The 26,321-nt window shown below is 56.3% G+C and overlaps 1 protein-coding gene across 1 annotated transcript; it reads left to right on the top strand.

The window, feature by feature from the left end:
- Positions 1-1,731: 1,731 nt before the first annotated feature.
- On the top strand, positions 1,732-24,683 carry TFCP2 (transcription factor CP2). The gene is made up of 15 exons (XM_067313964.1): positions 1,732-2,071; positions 10,952-11,103; positions 11,699-11,775; positions 11,925-12,030; positions 12,250-12,356; positions 13,122-13,274; positions 16,128-16,238; positions 17,047-17,135; positions 17,705-17,753; positions 18,357-18,450; positions 19,079-19,169; positions 20,195-20,304; positions 21,548-21,690; positions 22,261-22,312; positions 22,426-24,683. The coding sequence occupies exons 1-15, from the start codon at positions 1,950-1,952 to the stop codon at positions 22,461-22,463; spliced, it is 1,494 nt and encodes a 497-aa protein (XP_067170065.1). The 5' UTR covers positions 1,732-1,949; the 3' UTR covers positions 22,464-24,683.
- Positions 24,684-26,321: the final 1,638 nt, after the last annotated feature.

The following is a 26,321-nucleotide window of genomic DNA, read 5'->3' on the forward strand; positions in this document are numbered from 1 at the left end:
GGAAAGAGGGTTTGGGGGCAGTGGCGCCTCCTCGCCGGGCCGGCAGCCCCACGCGGGACAGGGAGGGACGTGGCACAGGGACGGCACCGCCGGGCGAGGGGGCACCAGGGGCCAGGTCTCCCCGCCGGGGACACGTCAGACTGATGCACTTGATGTAGTGGTGTGAAATAAACAGTATTTTTCTTTTTTTTTTTTCCTTTCCCGTTCTTTTGGGGAGGTGGGGGGGATGACGGGGTTCGTTGGCCCCCTCCCGTCCCCGGAGGGACACGTTGCCTCCTCTGCGCCCACGCAGACTTTCCCAGTCTCCCTGGCTGGAAGCGCCGTCTCCATGAGGTGGCATCCTTCTGTTGCCTGCCGCGGCCCGGGGAGGAAAACAGCCCCTGGCTCCACAGCCTGAATTTAGGAGCGTCGTCGTTCCCCCGCCGTAGCGGGGAAGGCAGAGGACATGGGCCAGGGCCTTGGTGGGGGCTGGAGATGTGGCCTTCCTGGGGGAAGATCACTCTCTGCTCCTGTTCGGGGCCAAACTGGGGCCAACAGAAAGGTGGTAGGGGAGAGGGGGTGTGAAAAGAGGGACTGCAGCCCTCACCCCACCTTGCTGCCCTCCCCATGGAGCTGCTGAGCCGGCCAGTGCTGAAACCCCTGGTACCCAGCTTGTTAGGCTGCATTGCCTTATCATCCCTGTCTCTTGCTGAGAGTTGCCAGGGCCTCCTGGCTCACTGGGTGTTCCCCACTGCGGCTCTCAGACCTTTCGGCCTGGGTGCTGTTAGCTGCCAGCTGAGACCCCCACAACTCAGTGCACGGCTGAGCCGGGGGCGGGACTCGAACCCGAGGCGCCGCGAGGCGCCGCACGGGCCCGTGCCCCGCCGGGGCGGGGAGATCCGACCGCACCACGCCGCGCCGTTCGCACCCCGCCCCCGCAGCCCTCCCGCCCCGCCCCCTCCGCCGCCGTCGGCCAATCCCCGCGCCCTCTGCCCGGCTCGGGGCGCTCCATTGGCTGCCGCGCGCCGCGCGTCACTCGGCCGCGCGCGGCTCCCATTGGCTGAGCGCGGTGGCGGGGCGGGGCCGACTCCCCGCTGGGGCTGGAGCGGGGGGTCCGCGGCGCCGCCGCCTCCATCTTGCGGGGGCCGCGGGCGGCGCGGCCCGGTGCCCTCGGCGGGGCGGCGCGGCCGGAGCGGGGCTCGGCGGGCCCCGCGGCGGGGGCTGGGGGCCGGCGGGCCCTCGGGGCAGGGGGCGGCTGGAGCTGGGGCTAGGGCTAGTGCGGGCCCGTGGCGGGGGGGGGGGGGGCCCTGGGGGCGCGGCCCCTTGGTGAGGGGGGAGACCGGGGGGCGCAGGCCCGAGGGAAGGGAGGGGGCCTTGCTTTGGGGGGAGGAATCTTGCTTTTGGGGGGGCTCTGGGGCTCTTGAAGCCCCACGGAAAGGGGGTGACTAGGGCTTGGGGGGAAGGGGCTCCAGAGGGTGTAGCCCTTTGGGGGTATCCATAGGGCGGGGGGGAGCAGAGCCTTGGGAGGGGGGTGACTGTGGGGTTTGGGAGTCCCCAGAGGGTGCAGCCCCCTGGGGGGTGCCCATAGGGCTTGGGGTCCTTGGGGGGGGCAGGCTGTAGGGTTTGGGGGGGTCCTTGGGGCTAGTGTGGCCCCTTAGGAGGGGTGACTTGGGGGTCCCGGTGCCCCCAGGGAAGGGGGGGAGCAGTGCGGGGTGCCGCAGTCCCTAGGAAAGGGGGGGGGGGTCAGCGGGATCAGGGCTCCCCGGGGCCGCTAGCCAGGCCGTGCCCCCTTCCCCATCCCGGTGGGGAGAGACGGTGGCTCGGGGCCGCCGACCGGGCTGGTGGCCTCTCCGGTGAGAGCGGGACCGCGGCGGGGGGGCCGCGGAGGGGCCCCGCTTGGTCCTGCGCCCCGCACGCCGGGGGACACGGCCCGTGCACCCGGGGCCCCCGCCCCGCGCCGCTGGGTGACCATGGCCTGGGCGCTGAAGCTGCCGCTGGCCGATGAGGTGATCGAGTCTGGCCTGGTGCAGGATTTCGATGCCAGCCTGTCGGGCATCGGCCAGGAGCTGGGCGCTGGGGCCTACAGCATGAGGTAGGTGGGATGCCCTCGCTCCCCTTAACCGTCCGCTCCTCCGCTTGGGGGAGGCACTGGCGAGCCGGGGAGGGAGCGGGGGGGTCGGAGGGGTTGGGGTGGGCGCTGCTGCCCCGAGCAGCTGCTTGCCACAGGGGCCATCTGAAGACGGCGACTGAGTTTCCCGTGGGCTTATTGCGGGTGCTGACGGCTCGGTCCTGTCCAGAGGCTGTGGAAGGATGGTTTCATGCTGTGTCCGTGAGGTTTGGGGACTTTCGGAGAGACCGGGGTGCTCTGCTGTTGCACAAGCCTCGGGACTGTTCCCCAACAAGGGCTTTGGACTGCTCAAAGTTGGAGGGGATGGTGTTGCCATCGCAAAGAGCTGGAGCGTGTGGCTGTGGCAGGGCTTTAATAACGCGGTGGGTAGTAGCTTTGAGTATTGCGGACGTTAAAGTCAAGGGAAAGGGCCTGCGTTTTACGTAGTCTTTGCGTTTCCTCCTCCCTGTGGTGTTCCCCAGGGCTCTGGCAGTTGGACGTGGGGGTAGTTGGAGCTCCAGAGCTGGTCCCGGCGCTGCCTGGAAGCAGGTTACGGGGCTACATGGACCGTTCTCTGCTCTGACGGTGTTTGGCCTCCCACTGTCCTCAAATTGTAGCTAAATCATCCAGCATTAGTCTTGTGCTTCTCATCTGCTGCTGGTTAGGAGGGACCGTTCCCGCTTGCTTTGTTTTTACGCGCTGTGCAGCAGTCGCCCCGGGAGCGTTGCTTCGCCCTAAATAACTGCCCTCCCGGAGGAGCAGCGGTCCACGTCCGTCCAGCGCAGCGGGCTCTGTCCTTCTGACTCGGAGGTAGGCCAAGAGCGAGTGGACCAGGACCCCGAGGGGTGAAGCGCCTAACGCAGAGAGTGTTCGTCATCAGGACCCTGTAGCGCCGGACGCTCGAACTGAATCGCAAAAGTACGCGGCCCTTGCTCCGGGGAACTGTCGTAGCTTGCTTGGTAGCTCTGCTCTCCCGATCCCGGCTCTGGCTGTCCTGCTTGGAGCCGAGCTGCTGCAGCAGCCGTGTCCCGAGCTCGGAGCCTCTGTGCAGCAGCAAGGCCCAAATGGTGTGTCATGCTTGCCGTTAGAGACCTAGTAGTGCTTCGTTTCGGAGTTATAACGAGGAAGCACGATCTGTAGATGAGATGGTGAATTGCCAAGTCAGTTTATGAGCAGCCATGTGCTTCCCCCCCACTGTCCTTTATTAATTGGCTCCATCCTGGGAAGTGTTTTTGCTGGCCAGGACAGGCCTAAGTGCCCTGAAAGGCGTTTTGAGGTCCATAGGTGGAAAAGGCCTGTTGCGGAGCTGGGCGATGGAGCAAGGTGCGGAGCAGCCTTGCGCCGCCGACCCGCGGGGACAGGCCAAGCGGTGCAGGGTGCCCGGCAGGAACCGGGGAGCCAGCGAAGGGCTTCAGCGAAGGAGCCGGAGCAGTCGGCACGGCCGGCAGGGGAGCTGCTTGTAGTCTGCAAGAGAACTGCCTTGCCTTAATTTGAAGTGAGAGCTTTATTCGTTCAAAAGCTTGCCCACACAGGTTATTTCGGTTCTACTTGTTTTCATCCTAATGCACCTCGGTTTGAAGTAACCGGGAGGGAGCGCGAGTTGAGATGGATCCTGCGCTGCAGCCCGGAGCGCTGGCGAGGCCGAAGCTGTGCCTGCGGCTGCAGTGGGGACGAAAGGTTGGGGTTTGGTCTCCGATGGGGCTGAGGTTAAGACATTTGGGAGGAGGGACCGGATAAACGCACTGTCGGGAAGCCAAGAGCGGGAGATCAGAGGCGCTTGTAGCCAGGCTGGGTGGAGAAGGCCGCTAAGAGCGAATGGTGCCAGGAACAGGCGTGTTCGGCAGTTTTGAGAACTACAGGGCGCTGAAGGGTTGAAGATGGAGCAGGAGCTGGGGAGAAGTTGGCTTGGAGGTGCGAAGATGGAGGAAGCTGTTCTGGTCTCCCCTCCAGCCTGGAGGTGCAGCTGGAAGGAATTCAAATAAATCTTCAGGCGTGTCCCTGGCCTCTCCTCTGCCCAGAGAGAGGCTTTCCCAGGCTGAGCTCACCTAAGGCTCGAGCTTTCTGACGGTGTTGCGATTGGAGACGTTAGATGTCAGGATTCAAAATGTCCCGCTGGGTAATCGCTCGCTGGAAAACAGGCAGGGGAGGGAGAAGAAGGATGGAGGGGAAGGTAACTCCTAGCATGCCGACATTTTCCGGAGGGAAGCGGCTGGCGTTAGCACGGTGTTGACCCATGGCCTTGCCTCACCGTTAGCCGGGTCCGCTGTGAACGCGCAGTGCGGAGCCGCTCCGTCACCTCTCGCTTCCCCTCGCCGGTGAAGGTGGTGTTAAACGGCAGCTCTTATCGCCCGCAGCCGGCCTCTCCTTTCTCCCAGGGACAAGGAGAGCCGGCACTTTCTCAAAGTTGTTCCTGACTATTATTAGGATCTGTCACAACCTCCTTTTTTATTGCGGTGCTTTAAAACCCTCCAGGCAGCTAGCTGATGGAGTCCCAGGTGCGGGAGAGTTCAGAGACAGCCCAGCTCGTGTGTCCGTCTCCTCTTTATGGTGGCAGTAACACCTCGAAATACAATCGGCGGCTTTTCACAGAAGCGATTCCTCTTTTGTTACCCTCTCGGCCTTTGCCGGGGGGGATGAGTCTGCCCAGGCCCCTAGGCGTTAGGGCAGCAGGAATGAGGCTCAACATGGGCTTAATATTAAGGGAATTGTGGTGACAGTCTCCGTCCGTTGGCCGCGGTCCTGCGGCACTGGACCCGCTGCGGGTGTGTAAGCGGGAGATAATCTCTGTTCCAGGCCGAGTCAACGCGTCCAGCAAGCGGAGAGTGCAGGGTGGCGACTGTTTGCAGATAGGAGAATAAGGAGCAACGTTGGCGTTGTCAGGTTTTGTCAAGTGAGAGAGATTCGGCGTTTGGTGGCTTGGCAGGAAATGCGAAATGCAAAGAATAGTGGGGGTGGATTTGCTTCCTTGTGGTGGTACCTTGCTGTGAGGTTTGAGCACCGAGTTCGGCTCCCACTTTGCCTTTTCCATTTCTCTTTTGTTGCTGTGAACGCTGGAATCGCGGCTTTGGTTGGTATTTGAGGAGGAGAGTCATGAAACGTCGAAGTTCCTTTTCCTCCTCTTTCCTCCCCTTAGGTGAGCGGTCCCGTGCTGTGGATGTGCCGCTGGGGTTATCTCGCGGCCGGCAGGCAGCACCCGGCACCGCCAACCCTCCCCTCCTGGAGAGGGCAAGAAGAATTGCTGCGAATCATGTTAATGCAGACTTGCCTCCGTTCACGCTAAAGCCTAGTGGCTGCGATTCAAAGCTCTAATTGCACAAGGAAATTTTCAGTTAATTTGCAGCTGGTAGCTTGCAAGTAGAAAAACATTTACATCCTTGACCGGTCAAGTGGCCTTGGTCGGAGAGCTGCTACGGCCGCGCCAGCTGCACGCCGGCTAGGAGCGGGGCGGTTGTCCTGACTGCCAGATGTTGGGCTGGAGGTTTCCCGAGGAAGCGGCTCCGCGTGGCTCTGCGCTTTCCCAGAACCAGGCGCCGACCTCTCGCGAAGCTTTTCCGTGCCAGTATTTCCTGATGGTGCAAAACCCGTTTGAGCTACGCGTTCGTGGCAGTCTTCAGTCACGGGCTCGGCGGCTGAGCCGCTCTAGCAGCGACTCCCCATAAGCAAACCCTTCCCGGCCAGAAGCTGCGCTCCGCTCGGGACTTGCGTGGCCTTCTGAAATCCGACTCGCTTTTTCCAAGACTTTTGTTGACCTAAGCTGCCCGTAAATAGAGCCCGTACCCCTCTAGGTAAGTGTGCTGACCTTTGTGTCCTGACATCTGACAATTTCTCCCTTCTCTCTTGCGGCAACGCCATGTGTCGGGCCCAGGAAGGGGGGCCGATTTCAACAGACATCTTGTTTCCGAGTGTGTCTGTGGCTTTTATTTACTTGCCCCTCGTGTTTTTTTGGTGGCCATTTATTCTCCCTATGGAAGAGGCACGTTTCCCCCTTGGGAATGAGCACTGGTAGGTGGCTTTAGTGATAGCAAGATGAGGGTTGTTGCTAGGATTGGAAGCTTCTTCTCGTTTACGATTTGCGCTGTAGGATTAAACTTTGCGTTTGTTAATGAATCTGAATTCTTGGTATTACTGTTGTTTCCTGGAACTCGGGTATTTAAGGGATGAGAGGTGGCTTTGGAAGTGTTAATTGGGCTTTGGCTCTATAGTTCCACTTGCAGCGTTTTTCTGTAACTGTTTCTTTCCTCTTTTCCAGGAGATTCTCTCCCATCCCCAGAAATGGAGCGCTTACGCGAAGCGCCTTTCCCCAAAAGCTCGTTAAATTGCCCAGTGAATTCTTTTTCCTTTTAAAGGGAGGTGTGCTATGTCCCCAAGAGTTTCAGGAGTTTCTTCAGGTGCCTTTTCAGTAGGCAGGACCACGTCGGTTTGTCCGCAGAGAAATCCGCTCCCAACAGCTGTTTTTTTTGGCTGCGCCTGCTCTGCCGGGATGCGCCCGGCTGCGAGTCCCGGGGCGTGCGGGGCGATTAGGGAGCTGCTCGCGGCACCTCCATCGCTGAAGGCCTTGCAGCTTCCTGATTCACCCCAAACAAAACTTAAAATGACTTGTCCTAAGCTGGGCGGATGATGGCAACGTGGAAGACTAGCAGGAGACGGGATGACTGACGTGCCTTCCGCACCGCCTCGGGTCGGGTTGCAGGTAGCAGCCGCGGCTGCGGCGTTTCGCTGCCCCTCGAAGGTGGCTAAGATTTTTCCCCGGAGATGCTGTCTAAGAGTCCGGGCCTCTTCCCCCTCTTTTAAGGGCCTGCTGAGCTTTCGAAGCCCTTGCTGTTTTACAGTGATGCTGTCCCTATAAATATTTAACTTTTTATTGCGCCCTGCAACATGTAAAAACTGACCCTATTACCTGGGTCGTATAGCACAGAAACATAATGGTGTCTAAATGCTCCGGGTTCCCAGCCAAGGAGCTCTCAGCGAAACCCGCGGCCGTCGCGATCGAAAGGCCGGGAAGCAACTCGCAGGCCCCATCCGGCCTCTGCGGTAAAGGATCGCTCCGTGCGGACAGGGATATCGGGGTGATGCTTTAACAACCTACCTGTTGGTGCGGTTCCACCGTCCGTAATAGCCGCCGCCGCTGCGGGGTAGCGACAGCGCTGTTCCTCGGTGGCGCGGCACCGCTTGCTCCATCGTTATTGCTGACTAATTGGGGTTTGACTCTGGTTTGCTCCAGAAATACAGCTGCACGGCCGCCCGCCGTTCTCGCTTTTGCAGCTCCCGGTAAAACATGTCTCGGGTATCGCTTTCCTGGGGGTGTTAGCAAACAGAAATCGAGAGCCCTGGTTTCAAGAAGGGTTTTGAAGTGACGGCTCTGCAGCCCCGGTTGGCGGATATCCGTGCTGCGTTAATAGACTTACTGAGCTTCTGGCGCTCTGAAAAGCGCCTTGACGTATTACAGCAAGCTGCATTGCTAACTTCTACTATGTGACTTGGATCCAGCATTGTGTAAGAGCTCCCCACGCGCTGGAAGCTGGTGGCCTGAGCCCTCTGGGATGGTGGCGCTTCCTCCCCTGAAAGTCTGGATGACTTTAATGTGCTGGTTCTCCACACGAGGACGTAGTTCGTCCTCTGGGTTATGTAATTTGCTTAATTCCATACGTTTGTTTTCTGCTGCATCGTGATGCATCATCAGTACTGTGCCTGGGGCACCCGGGCAGCTATAAGCAATGTCTAATAAGTTGGGATTTAGGTGGGAGAGAAATATCGGGCTCTGAATATTTCTTCTCCGCTCTGTTCTCTGGCTGATGTTGCTAGCGATAAAAAGCACCTTTCAGCAGTGCTTCTCCTGGGCACGTTCCCGAGCCTGGGTCAGCGCGGGCTGGCAGGAACATGTGTTTTGCTGGTGCTCGGCTCTCCCCTGGTCTTATTAGGAGAGTTTAATACAGAGCTCGTCATGCACTGGTAAGCACTCGTGCTTCAAGTTAGTTCCAGAGCTGATGGGCATCATTATGTGTTGTTTACTTGGGAGAGATTAGTGCTGACGGGAGCGAGGATGGTCCAGCGGCGTGGGGCTGGCGTGGCAGGAACGCTTTTCTCGGGGGGCATTGCTGCCTCGGGACGATGGGCTGGATACGGACGTTGGAAACGCCCTACGGGGGCAGGCCCTGTCGCCCGGGATTCCCTCTCCTGCGTGGGAACGGCACAGGAGGGAAGCTTAGAGAGTACCAAAATGGCAAGACTTGGCCATCCAACATAGGGAGAGGTGAAGGAACTGCAAGAAGCCGCCGAGCCGTCCTCCTGCTCGGCTCGGTGTGGAAATGATAGACGTTCCTGGGGCATCTTTGGAAGAAAGGTGGATACTTGATGTCTTGAAACCAAAGGGTTAAAACCCTGTTAGGGTGGAAGCTGGTGTTTGGCCAGATAAGTCCAGTTTTTCCTTGGGAAAACTTTTAATGTTCAACTAAAGGGGGGGGGGGGAAAGCTGACCTTTTAAGGATCTGATTTAACTCCTCCTTCTTGTACTCCTCTAAGCCTCCAAATCCTGAAGCCTGTAACAGAAGAGGAATGCAGCTTGACCGTTGAGCAGAACTTAGTGCTTTGAAACTACTCTTAAAACGGACTCCTGCTACAGTGAGAATAGCTCTACGGTGAGCGTAGCGCTCTGCTCCCACGCCGTCGTTTTAACCAGGGACCAGCGGGATCTCGCCGCGCAGCCTGGTGGTTCCTTGGCAGCCAATCCAGAGCCCGGAGAGGTCGTGCGCGTGCTCCTGAAGCACGCTTGCCCCGTCTCCGCTTTATCCCACGGTCCGTCGATGTGAATGGGTGGGGAGATGTTCTGTTTTATACACTAGGGAGTAATTGCTCTTGGACATCGCTGCGGCTCAAAGCAGCTGCCGAAAGCCAGTCTCGAAAACAATTTCTAATTCTAATTTCTAATAAATGCGTGTTCGTATGCTCAGTGGTATCTCCAGGGTTTTTGAAAGTAACGTTATTCGCAAAGCTCTTGTTGCTGCTCGGCCTTTCCGAGCGTGGAAAAAGGCTCTGCGGTCTTAGGTGAAAGTGGAGGCGGCAAACTTTTTGCACAGTTGCAAAGATACGGGGATGTCATCCTCCCCCCAAAAAGGTTGGTAGAATAGGGCTTGAATGCAAGCCCTGGACACCATCTCCGCTTTTCCCTCCCAGCTAGTGCCAGGAGCGGAGTAACAGCATCCAGAGGATGGTGAGCCCAAGCTGGAGCATCTCCATGCTGCTCTGGGGCGCAGTAAGGAGTTCTCTTAAAACTCATCTCATATAACATGATAGCCAGGAAGGTGCCTTGGCCATTGCAGGTTAACGGCTTGTCAGATGCCTCCATAACTTCAAGCCATTCTGCCGGCGTGGGATCGCTCCCCAGAGCACGGTTCCTCATGCCGTTGAAACGGAGGCTGGACACGGGTCGTGTCAGCTTTCGGGAAACGGCAGCGCCGTAAGGTAAATGGCTGCCTGGAGCAGTCGCCTTCCTTGGCTCTGGTTTATCCCGCGTCGCCTGGAGCGGGGACCTGCAGCGTGGCTTTCACGGCATCGGCTGTGCCGTGTGCGAGGCAAAGCATCCCCCAAAACTGTGGCAGTGCCAGAACCGTGGGACTGTGCCACTGAGCGGCTTCGGGAGCTGCCGGGTCCTCTCCTCCATGGGATTCCCAAATTCTCGGTCGGGATTAGGGGCTGGTTTTGGCGCGGTACCTGGCGCAAAGGGCTCTTGGCTTATTAATGAGAAACTGTTGGGGGAAGGCTCTGCTCCCGCTGCTTTCCCGCTGGAAGGGCTCGTTCCTCCCGCTCTTGCGCAGCCTGCGCAAAGGAGCTCGTTTATCAGCCTGCAGGATTTGCTCCGCAGAGGTTTGCGTGCGTCTTGCTGCAGGTTTCCCCCGCCGTTGCGGAGGGAGGCTCGGCTCGGCTCCCTGACCGCGCACCTCGGGTGACGTGCTCCGAGGTCTCGGCCCCCGCTCTGCGTGACGCCTCCGTTCGCGGGGCCCGTGGGCGGCTTTTGCAAGGGAGGAGGAGGAGGAAAAAACTGGTGACCTTGACCTGAGCAGGATTCCAAATTCCTGCCACGCCGCTCCTTAGGAGTAAACGAGTTCTTGGCTACTCTCTCTCGACTCAAGGTGGTGGCTGAAATTCCTTCGTGGGTTGCAGGCAGGGTGTGGTGGGAGGCTGGTTCGTCCGCTTGGGCAAGGCGCTGATGTTTCTGCGAAGGGGAGGGTTTTTATTTGGCCAAGAGCCTCCTTTTCACGCAGGCCGAGTCCCGCCGCTCTTTCATCTCGAAGCTCTGCCTGGAGGGGAAGCGATGGAGGGAGTTTATTCCAAATCTGCTGCTTCCCTTCCTCTCCCTCCAGAGTTAAACCAGCACTTTCTGGTTGACAGACCCCCGAACAGAAGGGAAAGCGTTAGGGCCCAGTTTGCACCGCAGGAAGCCCCAGCGGGATACCTCGGGGAAGGGGACGGGAGTTTCTCGGTGTGATACTGATGTCATCCTGCCTTCTCTGCAGCGGCTCTGCACGGATGCACAAGCAGCACAGCAGCCGCACTGCTGGAGGAGCTGGGTTTCCACCGCAAACGCTAACTTGACTGCCTTTTTTAGGTCTGAAGCAAGAAATGGGCGAATCGGATAGGGCGGCTAACTTGAAAAAGGCTCTAGCAAGAATGGGTGTTGGGGTCGTCTCAGCTGCAGACTACTCTGCTTTAATGCTCCTTTGCAAGTCTGCAGAGAGATGTCAGGGTATGTGCTTTTTTTAATTAGAAAAGCACAATGCTTTTCCTAGGAGGGGAAGGAACTAAATGTCAGATGCATCATCCCTCTGTAGCCAGAGCTGAAATGAATATGTCTGGCAAATCTGTTTTCAGCGACGTCCTTGCCCTGCCCATCTTCAAACAGGAAGAGTCGAGTTTGCCGCCTGAAAACGAGAACAAAATTCTGCCCTTCCAGTACGTGCTGTGTGCAGCCACGTCACCCGCAGTGAAGCTCCACGATGAAACGCTCACCTATCTCAATCAAGGTGAGCGAAGCCTGCTGCCTTCCCCAGATCATGTGTCCTTCATTGAAACGCTCCAAGTTTGAACAATAAAATTCCCCCTTTGGAAATTTTCCTTTGCAAATAGAAACCGTCTCGCTATTAAACCCCAGGTTGCTTCTGTTCAGCTACCAGCTCCGACATCTTCCTGCCTGCCCTCGGCTTACTGTGGTAACATAAATTGCCTGTAGGATTTAACGTAATAAAAATCTGCATAGCACAAGATGGATCGTGCAGTTGGTTAACTTCGGGCCCAGTGTATCCACCACGCTTCGGAGAACAGGATGAATGAGTCCTGGTCTTGGTCTGACTGCACATGATTTGAGTTAGTAAGGGCAGTTCATAGAAAGCACCACTACAGATCAGTAGAAAGGAGAAGGATTATCTGTTCCTGGAGAGGGGCCTTACGGCAGCGGCCGTTTTCCATGGCCCATGCTCATATGACCCTGACTAAAACATGGCAAGGAGATAAGTGACGTGTCTAATGTGACAGCAAAAGATGTCAAAATGCCAGAGGAGGGGCAGCAGCGAAGATCCATCCATGACTAATGGCAAGGAGCCTTTGTCTTCTTTCCCTCAGGGCAATCGTACGAAATCCGAATGTTGGACAACAGGAAAATCGGGGAGTTGCCGGAGATAAATGGGAAACTGGTAAAGGTAAGCAGAGAGCGCATGTACGTGTGTCTAGTTGGGACCGTCCGTGCCAGGCGTCATCATCCCTGATGCCATCAGGGAAGCACTTGCAGCTTGAAGACTGTCGGGTTTCCTGGGGGCGACTCTGGACGCTGACTGTTTGTTCCCTCTAGAGCATATTCCGGGTGGTGTTTCATGACCGGCGGCTGCAGTACACGGAGCACCAGCAGCTGGAGGGCTGGAGGTGGAACAGGCCTGGGGACAGGATACTGGATATCGGTAAGTACGTGGGGCAGCATCTTGGCCGGTGGATGCCTGAAGTGTCCCCTGCCAAGCTCCCCGGTCTCTTGACTTTAAAGGACAAAGTGCTATCAGTGTCCTGCAGTTTGAGATAGACAGTGAGATTCATTGGTGCTTCTGTATATTCCCTGTGAATCTCTCTTCCTTCACCTGTTCCAGTCATAAACTGCAGTTTGTTCTCTGTACATGCTCCTACAGATATCCCAATGTCCGTGGGGATCATTGATCCTAGAGCGAATCCAACCCAGCTCAATACAGTGGAGTTTCTATGGGATCCTTCAAAGAGGACTTCAGTGTTTATCCAGGTAAAAGAAGAGGTGTGGGGAAACTCTTCTTGCAGGGGTTTAGGAAAGGAAAATTAAATTTTTCCAAGGGTGAAGAAGTGGGTTTTTGACTCGAAGCTCTGAAATGGCAGCCAGATGATGCAGTGGTAGAAGGATGTAAACTGGAATACACCCTACCCCTGCCCCAAGCACTGCAAGAGTGCAACAGTTCAGGCATTAGTGAGGCACAAGTGCAGCTGTTTTATTTGTGTGTTTGAGAAGAGACTTGGGCCAGCTTTTTCCAAAGGGTTTTATTCCCTTAAGAAAGAGGTCTAGGTGCAGTCTAGCTGCTTTTGAAATACCTGCTACTACCCAGCTCCCACTGGTTTTGGTGATTTAGGTCTCCGTCTTGCTTAGATGCTTTTGCAAATCCCACCAGCTGCTGAAAATACCCCTTGGAAATCTGGCCCTTCCGCCTAGAATAAACTGGCTGCCGAAGGTGGAGGCTGATGCAGCCGAACTCTCTGCCCTGCTGATCCAGGGATCACTTGTAACATTCAGAGGTTGCAAAACTTGCTGGAAGAATGTGGCTCCACCTCTGCTGTGACGTCCCCTTAACTCCTTAGCGCTGGTGTTACTCGGTGTGTTCCCATCCAAGTGCTCTGTTTTGCCCTAGCCGCTGGGCCGCCCTTTAAGCGAGCGCTGTGCTGGCTGGCGCGAGGGGACCGGGATGTTTGTATGGGACCAGTGAGTGCGTATTCACCCGCAGCAGCCGTATTAACAGCGGGATGCCTTGGCTTCCCTCAGGTTCACTGCATCAGCACGGAGTTCACCATGCGGAAGCACGGAGGAGAGAAGGGGGTGCCCTTTCGGGTCCAGATAGACACCTTTAAGGAGAATGAAAATGGGGAGTACACGGAGCACCTGCATTCTGCCAGCTGCCAGATCAAGGTCTTCAAGGTACCTCAACCTGCTGTGCACACACAGATCCAGTCTGTGTCCTTCCCCCTGTAGGAAACGAACCGGGAGTTGATCCCGAGTCCCTCCGCAGCCTCGGCAAATGTCGTGAGCGCAGGACCATGGCCTGGCTTCCAGGCAGACCGGACTCTCCATCCTTCTCCTCTTGCGTTGCCCCTCTCTCCCTGCCAGTCTGGTTCCTGTGCGTCCATCGAACCTGGATGCCGTTGTGGCTAGCAAAACCAATAAGCCAAGAACAATGTGCCGGGGAGAAAGCGGGTTACGTTGCCCCTCTCCAAAAGCTCCTAGGTTTAGCCTTGAGTCTAATCACCTTGGAGATCCTCAAAGAGATCTTTGTGTCTGACCAAACTCCCCATTTTATTGTTACCCAATTCCTGCTGTGGCTGTGACTCCTGGTGGTCCATCCGCAGCTGGACGCTGCAGCGGCGCAGGCAGCTGCTCTCTGTTGTGAGCTCTTTGCAGCAAGCCCAAAGCCCCGATCTGGCTGTGGAAGCCCTGAAGCAGCACGCGCTGGCGTAGACGACGTGCCTGGCTGTGGGTGGCCGAAAGCGGTGCGGCTGACGCCATGAAGCCCAGGTGTCACGCCGGAGGGCAGCCCGGAGCAGCTGTGTGGGTAGTTGGCGGGGGCACACGGTGCCCACGCTGTCTGGTACATGAACGTCATCTTGGAGAGGCTCCATTTCCCTGTCCTCCCTGTAACATCGTGCAAACTCTTGGCCGTGGTCCTCGGTTCTTCTCCCTTTAGGGCCCTTGGCATGCGGCTGAGTCCGTTGCCTGGCCGGGAGCCTGGGCTGTTTTGCAGTTTTGCCGTGAAGTTGCTGTGGGGCGTTGGGCAATGCGTCTCACCTGTGTTGACTTGGCTTTTTCCTCCCCCCCCCCCCTTCCTCTCTTCTGTTTTGCCTGCTCGGATTATAAAATTTCGGAGGCAGGAGTGTGAGTTGTCAGGGCCTGTCCGAGCCCTGGCTGCTACCTTGGTGCAAACGGCCTGGATGGCTGCAGAGCGCTGAGTTAGGGGACGAGGCCGGTTACGAGCGAGCGCCCGGAGGAGCGGTGGGATTTGTGAGGCGTCTGCCTCCGCGCTTCTGCTGAGCTGCGGCTTTTCGTGCCAGGGGATGTTGGGGGGATTTCTTTTTTATTTACTTGGTTTTTTGTTTTTTTCCTCCAACAACCTTGATGCGGGAGAGCCCCCAGCAGTAGCTGGAGTCCCCACAAGTGAAGCTCCCCCCGAGGATTGCCCGGCCGGGGTCTGTGCTCGGGCCTGGGGCCGACGCGATCCGTTACATTCGCCCCCCCTGGTTACGGTTCCAAGTTTGAAAAGCTTCCGCTCTAGAACGGAGCTTCACCTGCCGCTGCTCCTACCGGCCGCTCTCCGGCGCTGCCCCGGAGGCCGCTGCAGGGCCGCGGCGGATCACGGGGAGTGCCGGGCTCGGCGACAGCCGCCTGCCGGAGCCCTTCCCAGGGCTCCCGACTGCTGGTATCGGCCTTGTCCGCCGCTCGTGAGACGCGGCCGCTCTCCCGGCGCTGCGATCGCAGTGGGGGCGGCGGGCTTGACGCGGTGCTCGCGGTTCCCCGGGCCTGGGTGCGACCTGTTCCCCGCAGGGTCTCCTTCGTCTCCGGGTTGCTGTGTTATATTTGGGCTCCTGCCCTGGTCTTTCCTTTCTCCCTTCAGCCCCTCCAAACTGGGTGTGTGTCTGTGCTTTGAAAACAACCTCTGATCCGTGCTCTCCGGGGTCTGGAGCGCAGATCCTTCTCTCTGGAGGCAACAGTGTTGACCACGGAAACTGGGAAGATAATAGCAACCGTTAGATTTTCCTGGCTGGAAGTGGCTGGTTAGACTGCAGCTAAGGGCTTGGTGGCAGTGGGGTGTCCGGTCTCCGCTTCGCTGTCCGGAGGAAGAGCGAATCCAGGGTTCGCCTGCCCCGGGCTGCGTTTGATTGCTGAAGTTCAGCTGCTGCTCGTCGCCGTTGTTTCTGGCGGTTGCGTTGCGATAACCAGATCGTGCAGATTTAAAAAGCAGAAAAAGGGAGGAGTTGCAGGAGGAGTAGTGAAACGCGGCTCTGTCTGTTGTTTAATTGTAAAGAAACAAATTAGGGAATGACTGATTTGGAGCTGGAAAGAACGGGAAGGCCGTGGTGGCACCCGGGTGTATTTGCAGTCCTAACGCTCCTCTGCTAGTGCCATGGCTGCACGGATACGCTCGTGTGGCACCCACATGTCGGCAGAGCACTCCGGCCTGCGAAGGACAAATTCCTTCCATCCAAATCCAAACTGAGGAGCCAAGGCAGAGTCCGTCCACAGCCAGAAGTTTTAAGGGGAGCCCCAGAATAGCTTGGGTGGTTACGATGCCTGTGTCGCCTATTTGCTCCTTCCCTCCTCCTTGCCACCTCTTAAAGCCGTGCGATTGCGCTGCAGTAAACGTAACCCAGCTCAGACGTGTGCTTCTCACCTCCGCAAGGCCAGGGACTGCTCTTTGTGCCCTTGACGCCAACGCGCGCTACGGCCTTGTCTCAGACTGGGAGAAGTTTCTTCTGTAAGATGTTTCACCTCCCCGTTCGGATGCTCTGGAATCGAGGGCTGTTTTTAGGGCTCTGGGTAGATTAGGATATTCACATTAACATGGGAAGGGCTGTTACAGGACTGATGCTCTCCCTATATTTAATTCCCTGGGCAGCTCGTCCCAGCTCCCTTCCTTTTTCCTCTGTAAAGCAACAAGTGGGTGAGTCCGAAGAGAAGTTACCGTGTCTGGTCTTTGCATTTACCGTAAATCTAACTTTCTGCTGACTCTTATCCACGTTGCCCAACGCTGGTGTTCTGACAGAAATATCTCCTTTCCAGCCCAAAGGAGCTGATAGGAAACAGAAGACGGACAGAGAAAAGATGGAGAAGCGAACGCCTCATGAGAAAGAGAAATACCAGCCTTCCTATGAAACCACGATACTCACAGAGGTGGGGTGCTCTGTCAGGCAGCAAGAGGCTTGTTACTTTAACCAAATCTGGCTTGCTTTGGTCACAGGAGGCAAGAAACTGGGTGTTGCGAACTGAAATGCTGTGAAATGTTTGGCTAAGTTGTTACAGCTGGGAGACGAAAGCAAGAGAAATTTTGTAGGCAGAGGAGGCATTTCTTGCTAGACGTGAAGAAGGGCTCGTGTGCCTGGAAACTTGCTGGTTTTTTCCCCCCGCACTGTAACAGATGATCTAATAAAAGATTTTACCTCTACCTGCAGACTTCGTTTTGCATGTGTGGCTACTGGCCACCTAGATCCTGAGTCAGCAGGAAAAACCCCTGTTGTTTTCTTCCTTTGCTGGTAGAAGGTGTCAGTCTATTAAAACGTGATCTTTTGAAGTGTCAGTGCTAAACACCCCTAACTGCCCTGGGGAGGGAGCCCTTGTCCTACCCCACGTGAACGGGCCTGAGCTCAGCCTCCAGCTGTGACTTCGCTTGCTTCGTGAAGGTGCTTTGGCCGCTGCTTGTTGCGTGGGTCAGCCCCGTGCCGGAGAGATGATTTGGATCCCAGATCTCCCTGTATTTGAATTTTGTGACTTCTGGCCTTCTGAGCTGACAGCTCGCTTAGTCTGAGCTTTGTGACCTCCTGCAATGAGTTGGCTTGACTTCTTCTAATCCCCTGCTTTATTCTGCGGTTCCCTTTCGTAGCAGGTTGTCAGTCAACAAATAGGTATTAACCTGCGCTGAGCAGAGCAGGTGCGTACGCTTGTTGAAAGCAATCCTGTGACTCTGCTGGGTTTTCCTTTCCAGTGTTCTCCCTGGCCAGAGATAACGTATGTCAATAATGCGCCATCCCCTGGCTTCAACAGCTCCCACAGCAGTTTTTCCATCGGTGAAGGGTAAGTCTGGAGGGCGCGAGGAGGTTGCCTGGCTGCCTATCGATTTCTGGCTTGCACGAGAGATTGATGTGTCCGAGCTGGCGGTGAGCAGTAGCGAAGGAAGCGCCTGGTCCAAGACGCGAGGGAGAGGGAGCAGCCTGCTCGGAGGCAGCGTCGGTGAAAAAGGCCCTTGGAGATGAGCGCCGTTACCTTCCCTGACTGCCGGCCAGCTCGACTCGTGCATGAGGAGTGTGTGCGCGTTTGACCAGCGCTTTCCCCTGCATTCCCTTTCCAGCCTGCTTCCCTCTGCTTTTTCCCATCATGTTAATACTCTCATATCCATATCAGCCATTTGTTCTTGCAAATATTTCGCCGCAGCGACGGTGGTATTGCCAGTGGCATTCCCGCAGTCACGTAGCTGTCTGCAGCCCTTGCGTTTCAGCGCGCTGGTCTCTGCGTGGCCCGTGTGCCAGCCGGGCACGGGGCTTGGGAGGGCGGGTGCTGCGCTGCCTGCCCGGATCCCAGGCCGGAGAGGGAAGAGCGCTGCTAACCCTGTGTTCTGCTCTGTCTGCCTCTTTTCCCCAATCTAGAAACGGCTCCCCAAACCATCAGCCTGAGCCACCCCCTCCGATCGCAGATGTAAGTCACACTTCAGGTGTTATGCTTGTGGTAAGGATGGCACAAAGATCAGAAAAGGGGGTTTTATGATGGAGCGGTGGTGGGTTTATCGGCGGCTGCGTTCTGGAGTTCGCTGGGGCAGGGGGAGAGGGGTGTCTTTGCATCCGGGCTGGCTGATTGCTGGCCAGAGCGGTGGGATGGGGCCAGGCCAGGCATTGATCTACAAAGGCTGTTACGCAGCAAACCTGAGCTTGCGTAAAACAGGCCGGAGGCTGTTCTCGTTACCGGCTTTGGGGAGTTACAGCTTTCATTGACTCCTGGCTGGAAAAAGACGTGACGGGGTGAAAATCTGCAGCACAGTCCGCCTTCACTTATGGCATTGATCTTCACTGGTGCTTTCCCCTTTGCTGCTCTCCTCTTTCTCTGCACCTCTGAAATCTTTTAAATCAAATCAAAAACTATCCAGGCCGCAGCCTTCATTCTGCGTGTGACCCTGGCGCGCTTGGGTCTGGATTTAAGACTGTGATTATAAACACCGATTCAGTTGACCTGTGATTGTCCCTCCATGGGAGTGTGTTTCCACATCGCCCCTGAGGCTGTGACCCTTCTCTTCCTGCATTGCAGAACCTCTTGCCAACGAGCACGCCCCAGGAGGCCCAGCAGTGGCTGCACCGAAACCGCTTCTCCACCTTTTCACGGCTTTTCACAAACTTCTCAGGTAGGTTTCGACAGCCCCTCCTTGTCTGCCCCCTCCCTCCGGTTGCTCCTGAGGCCGTCTGCACCTTAGGGTTGCAAATATAAATGTTTCAAAATATCGTTCTTTTGTAACACAATAAAACTTGGCTACCTGAAAGCTGTGTTCTTCCTTTCTCACCTTGCTTTTGACGGACAAAATAGTGGGGACTGCGACGGTTTCTCTTCCAAAACTTTACAGCACCCCCCGATTCTAAAACAGGCTGAGAAATGCTGATCTGGTGCACGCTGGGGGATAATGCTGTGTATAAAGAAATGTTTCATATTTATTTTCCTCTCCTTCCCTAGTGATACTGTCTCCATTATCCAGGGTCACAGAGGCGCTGGATAGCAAGCTGTAAAAAGAAAAACACTGATAATGCAGGACACGCAGTTGTACCAAAACACATTCTTGCAAAACCAGTCTGGAAAAACTTGCAAACGTCCTTCTGTGGGAAGGGAGGGGGGTTATTAGCAGAAAGAGTTCGGGCATGGTGTGAGCTCGGTGAGTGGGAGGAGGGAGTGCTGGCACGGCCGTGGTGTCCAGACCTCCCCCCCCCCTAGATAATCTGGGCTTGGCTGTGTGACTTCTCCTCTTGATTTTAAATTTCTAGGTGCAGATTTACTGAAGCTGACCAGAGAAGATGTTATCCAGATCTGTGGCCCTGCAGATGGCATCAGGCTCTTCAATGCGTTAAAAGGACGGTATGTTTTATGCTGTAAAAGCTGATCGTGGACAGTAGACGACTGTATTTATTTTAGGCTGCTTGCTTGGGACTTGCTATTAGAGAGAACAGAGAGTTTTAATCTTTCTGAACCTGTTTCAGTCCAGTTTGTTTCAGCCAGCAGGATAGCCACTCCAGAGACAACCTGGGGGAGAAAATCCACGTGAGGGAGAAGTATTAGAAATGCTCTTGCCCTTTGAGGGAGAGGGGGGACAGATTTGGTCCGTGTGTACCTCACTAGACATCAGAGAATCCAGACACAAGACAGGTTTCTTCTGTCCTCTGAAATGCCTCTAAACCTGTCTCAGTGGAATAGCCTTCCTGTAAAAGGAATATTCCTTTGCACCTTTCTCTGAAAAAACTAGGCCTGCTGTTTAACTCGGACCTTCTGCCTGAGTTGGGGCATTTCAAAAGCAACTGTTGCAGCCGGGCGGAGAGGCCCAGAGCACGTGGCGGGCCGTATCCTGGCGGGAGGCTCTGGGGAGGTATCGGCGCAGATTTCTGATGCGGGGCAGCAAGAGCTGCGCGTGTGGAGCATTCCGGGGAGTTAATGCCCTGTTTCTGATGGCTCTCGAGATAGCACTGAAACGTTGCAGCTCTGTGTTGGGGAGAAGGACACGGAGGGCAGGGGACACTGGCTGCTTTTGCACTGCAAAGCGAGACTCTACTTTGATGAGCAGCGTGCGTGTTGTCAGCAGGCCTCGGTCTGTACCGCAGCTGCTCTGTCCTCGGAGTGGACCGGATGAGTGAGCTGCTCGGTAGCCAGTTGGCCACATCCCCATGCCAACTTGATCCCCTCCTCGTGCACAATCACCTCGCACTGCTTCAGCCAGGTGGGGACAGCCACAATGCCTCTTTCGGTTTTGCCTGAAGATGGAGGAGTCCATGGAGCTGCTCTTTAGCTTCTGAGGATATTGGAGAGAGAAGAGTGTTGGCCAAGTGTCAGGGGAGCTAGGTGAGTCCTCGAGCCCATTCGACGGCATTCACTTGCTGCTCTGCCCGTAGGATGGTGCGGCCCAGACTGACTATCTACGTGTGTCAGGAGTCCCAGCAGCTGAGGGACCTCCAGCAGCAGAAACATGAGGACGGGGACACCGCCAGCAGTACTTTCTTTGGTAAGGGCTGCTGTGGGCGCACGTGCTTGGGTTGCCGCAGGTGGGGCAAGGGGGAGAAACCAGCAGCAGGGTTCAGCAAACAGAAGTGCAGGAGCGTCCATGAGCTGTCAGCAAGCGTCACCTAGCAAAGGGCCCCTCTCCCAGGCTGCTTATTTTACTGGAATACAGTTAATCTGCGTAGCAGCTTGAAGAAGGTTTCCTTCTGCTTTCAAGCTGCTACGCCTTGTGTTGGCTGCTGTCATTCTTTTCTCCTCGCTGCGAGGAGGCAGCAAGTTCACGTGCAAGCTAATGCAGGCTCTGTAGGCAAGCAAAAGGGCTGCGGCTCCGCTGTGCGCCCTGTCCTTCGGTAAGGGTGGTGTAAGGTTGCGGCGAGCCCTTTACTTGCTCCCATCCTATCCAGCTGATTTTTCTCCTTGCCAACCGAATGGGTGGCTGCAGAATCTCACTGTTGGCATTTTGCCTGCGCTAAACTGACAAATGATAGCTCCGGTGAGAATCCAGCATTGCCCAGACAACAATGAGTGACCTACATTTGTGGAGCAGCCAGGCGCCAGTTTATCCACCTCCATGACTGAAGCGGCGAGTGTGAAAGCAAACGGCTCGTCCTTTCCTTGCCCTGTTCCAATTCAGATTCCTCTCGCTTCCCTGCAGGAACTGCCTTGCAGGAGTGGGAGAAAGGGGGAGGGGGGGGTTCTGGGGAGGTGCCAGAACGGCTTTTCCATCCTACTGTGATTGGAAACTGCCAGGATTGGTGCCAAGTCTTGCTCGACTGATGCTAAGTCAAAATGGAAGGTTTGGGGGCGAGGACTGCATAAACACAGAGCGAGCGTTGCAGGACAGTGGCGACGACCAAGTTGCTGCAGAGTTGTTGCTTACATAGCTCAGGGCAGCCCTGCAGTGAGAGCAGAGGGCAGAGACCCTTGAGCTATAATTGCGTACAGAGTTAGCAGCTGGGGCTTGGAAAGATGATAGCCACGTGAGATGGACACGGCGGAGCAGGTGTTCAACCTCCTGGAAAGCAGGGCTCGATCTCCTGTGCCCAGCCCTTTCCCAGTGTGGCTGTGATGCTTCTGGGCACGAGCTGTGTCGTGCACGAGCGAAGCTGCCTGTTTGCAGCGCTCCTATGCACAGTCTTGTCCCCGGCTTAGCGTGTGTGGGGCTAGCTTAAGTGTCTCCACATCCATCGTGTAGACACGGAAGTCGTACTGGCGTCTAGCTGTAATAGTTCCTGTCCTTCTTGTAGTGTACCACGCTATTTATCTGGAGGAGCTGACAGCGGTGGAACTGACGGAGAAATTAGCCCAGCTCTTCAGTATCTCTTCTCGACAGATCAGCCAGATTTACAAACAAGGTCCAACAGGGATCCACGTGCTGATCAGCGATGAGGTAACAGCTTCTAGGTGCTACCCAGGAACTTCCTTGCTACCACGTGAGCTAGCTTGTTTCAGCTGATTCATGCCTGCTTATACTCTGAGCTCTGCTGCGGAGATTGCCCAGGGCCCCAGAGGAACAGGTCCCTGAGCCTGCCCGAGCAGGTCTTCAGGAAGGGCCGTGCTCAGGTCACCTCCAGTTTCCCAAGGGTCAGAGATGATTGTTGGAGCCTGCAGAGCCAGGGATGTTGGGACTCAGGTTTGCTATAGAAACAGAGAGATTGCTGGGAGACTTTGCTCTGAGTAGCATCCTGGAATGTGATCATTTGTCTCTTGGCTTGCTGGTTCAGTTCTGCAGAGATGGAGGAAGGAATAAATATTTATGGCTAGTGCATTTCCTACCTCCCAGAGCACTGAGCTCTCCTGACTGAACCTTCTAGCCCTTTCGGTACTCTAAATCTGTGCCCATCACTGACAGAATGACAGAATGCGCAGAGGAAACAAAGCCTTCACTTACGCCTGTGAAGCACTTAGGCTGTGTTTAAATACATTTTTCAACTAAGCTGGTTTTCATGGCTTCTTTCAGATGATACAGAACTTCCAAGATGAATCATGTTTTGTTCTGGACACCATGAAAGGTGCGTAAATGCGTGCGTTCTGCGTTATTTCCCCTCCGTACTTCTCGGGGAAGAAGAATCCAGCAGATTGCTTTCCAGTTGTGGGTGTTTCATGAGCTCTGCTTCCTTTGCAGCTGAAACCAATGATAGCTACCACATCATCTTAAAATAGGAGGGGACTGGATGAGGAACGTGTGCGGTCCCCTCGTCACGCACAAAGACCCTTCACTTACAGCACAAGGACACGAGCAGAGATCTGGAAATTGCTGGGCGCCTTCTCGAAAGACCCTGATCTGTTGGTTACTCTTCTGGACTTTCTCGCGGGCGACCTCCTTGCTCTTACGGCATGCAAGCTGCCGTTGATGGTAACATGCTGCTTAACTGCTGGAGCCGTGAGGCTAAAGTTCCCAGGTTGCACTCTCACGTAGCTATCAGTAGAAATTTGCCATGGGGACATAGGACCTGCGTAAGGGCTTTTCTGTGGCAAACGTGCTCTGCTTTTCTGAGAGGCATCGGCTCCCGTGACGCTCAAAGCCTGGCGAGTGAACATTGATGAAACCGGCCCAACAGACACTTTCTCTCTGGCACATGCTGAGCTGAGCAGGTCTCAAATGTGCTGCGTACTGCGCTGATGGAGTGGTAGGCTAGGGCTGGGGGTGGGTGGGGTTTTTTAATTATTTTTTTAAGCTTTCCTTTAATATTACAATGCATCTGTCAGACAAAGGTGGTGACTTCATTTTCTCCTCTCCGCCCACCCTGAAAGTGGTGTTGACTTTGTGCATGGGTGTGGTTGTGGCGCCATCGTTCCCTTGCGAGTGCTAAGGTTGTCAGGAACTTTATATACAGATTTAGTTTGTACGGATGTATACAGTCAGAGCAAAACGTGGAGTGAAGCGAAGTGAAATTGGATAAAGAAATAGCTAACTAGTTCGGTCTGTGGGATTTTTTTTCTGCATGTTTTAAGAGTCTCAAGGGGAAGGAAGGAAGACATAGGTGTCCCTAATGAAAATTTGAGTGGTAGCTGCATGCTGGCTTGATTTCTGCCCCTGCATCCCCCTGCCCAGTCTCCATAGCTGACCGGTGCTGGTCGAGCCCTGCGTGCACTGAGGAGGAATTAGACGAGTCAGAAGGGTTTAGACAAACCTGTTGGACTTGACGGTGACAAAAGTGCCTACGTACAGATGGCCAGGACAGCGGTGAGCAGGTACTGGATGGTCCTTCCCTGTCCGTAGGATCATGGTAGAGATTGAGATGCCCTGGATAACACCTGCCTCTTAACCAAGTGGGACTTATTAGTGGGACTTAGAATGTTTTGGGCAAAATAAGTAGGAAAAAAAATACGCTATAAATCAGGCGTCTTGTTTGAAATAAGGCTGCAACAAGAACCAGCACAGGGCAGAAGATGTAGATCCGGGCTCAGGCCAGGGAAGGTCCCACGGGGTGAGCGAAGGCACTGGTGTATGCGACAATCTAACAGTCACATCCCTGCTGCTAAAATACTGGCTGCTCTTCTTTATTTATAAGCCATAAAATAATCAGTTCCTGACATCCTTGTCCGTCTCCTAAAAAATTATGTCTTTTCCTTGGAGATGCAAATTGAAATACCTGAAACGAATGGGAGCCGGTGGGGGTGGGAAGGCCAGACCTTCCCGTCCTGCGCCAGCCGAGCGCCCGTGGCCTCGGTGCGTTATTCTGCCCGCGTGCAAAGGGCCTGTAGACCCGTAGCTCTCTAGACGCAGTTCTTCAGAACCTCATCTGCTCCCCCTCGCCCCCAAAATCACCTCCCAGCCACGTCCAGGCCTGGATAGCAGAGGGGTTGGCGAGGAACCGAATGGTCCTGAGCTCGATCCTGCAAACGGTCTGTGCGGGTCGGCGTTGCAACGTTTTGGGGAGCAACGGAGGAAGAAAGCTGGGTGCTGGCCGCACGACAGCCCTCGCCGCCCAGCCGTGTTCACCCGGTGCCGAATTAACTTTGGTGCCGGAGTGGCTGAGTTTCGTTTCAAAGCTGCTGGTGGGTTATTCCAAGCCAGGAACGGAGATGCAAGCGCTCTCCGAACCGCTGTGGATCCTGACGCGAGCGGCCAAGGCCTCGCGCTGTAAATCAGCTAGGGGCACCGATGCCAAGAAAAGCCATGTAAAAACTGGGTTTGCTCGCTTCTCTGTGAGCAGTGCGGCGTGCTGAGGGGTCGACGGGCGGCGACCTCGGCGTGCGGAGGGGCTGGTGTTCGGGCAGCTCGCCTTTTGTATATATTTTAGTACGCCCGGCGATTGGGAAGATGTGTATTTTAATCCTGGCTTTTGTTTGGTTTTGTTTTTTCCCTGTTAGTATGCAAGAGGTTTAATAAGACATGTACAATAGCGACATGGACTTGGTAAACTTTTTCTATCGATGTTTCTGGGTGTGTACAGATTCTTTTAATTCATCGGCCGAGTGATCCGTCTCTCCGCGGTCGTACGTGGCGGCTCGGGGAGGAGAAGGAAAGCTCCCAGCCGGACGAGGTAGCAATGAGCCAGTCCTTCCTCCACCCCGGCTCCTCGCCGGGAAGGAGGGAGTCGGAGTGGGCGGACGAAGAGGCTTTTTAATCGAAACGCGCTTTGCCTGAATAGCTTTCCTATATGAATAACTTGACCTGCTTATTAGTTAATTACTCGGCTAATCCTTAATCCAGCGGGGAAGCGCTGCGGCTGCTCGCTGAACCCTTCTGGAGATGAGCACGTTCGAAGGGGCTCCATCCCCGCCGGTCCGAGGTGAGTGACGGGTCTCCAGTGGGAAAAGCTGAAGGGTGGAAACGCCGGGGATCCCGTGCATCCCCCGCGGTGTCCATGCAACGTTTCGGTGCGCAAGCGTCCGGCTGGCTGGGAGGAGGAGGAGGAAGGTGCGGGCTTGGTGCTGGGCGGCTTTCTGCCCCCGTGGGCTGTTGCACTGGGTGGGCACAAGGCCACGGTGGGCACCTCGGAGCCGAGACGCGGGCGAACGGAGGCGAGTGCCCAGCTCAAGCTGCTCGCTGAGCCCGTGGCCGGCCTCGACCCGGCCTCCTTAAGCCATCTGAGGCTCAGCTTATCCGACTGCTGCTCAACTGAGCTGCCCTTTGGCCTCTCCATCGTTAGAGCTGCAGCTGTTCACTTATTTCTGAAATAAGGCACTTTTTGCCTATTCCTGCTGTTTCTAGCCTTGCTAATCTCTTGTCTAGACTCCTCCGTAATACAGCTTCTGGCCACCTCATTTCTTCCAGCTGGGTTTCCGTTTTATCCCAAATGCTGCCCTGCTCCCGTCGCTGCACCTGGGAGCCTTCCCGGTCCCGCCAGGCTCCGGGGCTCCCCTTAGCCCTCCCGCGGAGCGGCTTTGCTGCTGCTCCCTGTTCTCTCCCTCGAAGGTTTGTGGTTGTAAAGCCGAGATAGAGAGGAGCCCCTGGGCTCCACAGCAAGGTCTCGCAAGGGTGTAAAACCCCGCAGCCCCTAAAGCCCCCTGTGCATCCTCCTGCTAAGCCGGGAGGGTGCATGCTGAACCCCATTTGGCTGGGGGAGAGGGTGCAGGGGGGATCCCTGGCACTACTTCAGGGGGCTGCAAAGGGGGGAGTGGGCCAGGCCTTGCATCCCCCCCTCTTCCCCCCCCCCCCCCCAGGCCTTGCATCCACCCTCCACCCCCTGCACAGCGCTCGCCCTAGGGCCGCTCCCTGCAGCGCATGGGCAGACCCCGCCCCGCACTGCATTTCCCGGCGTTCCTTTCGCCCCCTTCCGCACTACATTTCCCGACGTGCCCCGCGGCGCCGGCGCTGCCCGAGAGGGGAGAGGAGGGGGGTGGAGCACCGGGGGCCGCGCCTCCAGCTCCCAGCCTCCCCGGCGCCTCGCGCCTCGCTTTCCCGGCATGCCGCGGGGCGGGCGCGGCGCGGGCGTTGGCGGGGGGGCGGCGCCCGTCACGTGACGAGGTCTATATAAAGGGCGGCGCTGCGCCGGCAGCTCCATTGTTGTCGGTGAGCGGCGGCGGGGCGGGTCCGTGCGGCCGGAGCCCGGAGCGCGCCGAGCCGCCACC

This window comes from Apteryx mantelli, chromosome 33 (genome assembly GCF_036417845.1).
Source record: "Apteryx mantelli isolate bAptMan1 chromosome 33, bAptMan1.hap1, whole genome shotgun sequence".
In the NCBI taxonomy this organism is placed as follows: Eukaryota; Metazoa; Chordata; class Aves; order Apterygiformes; family Apterygidae; genus Apteryx; species Apteryx mantelli.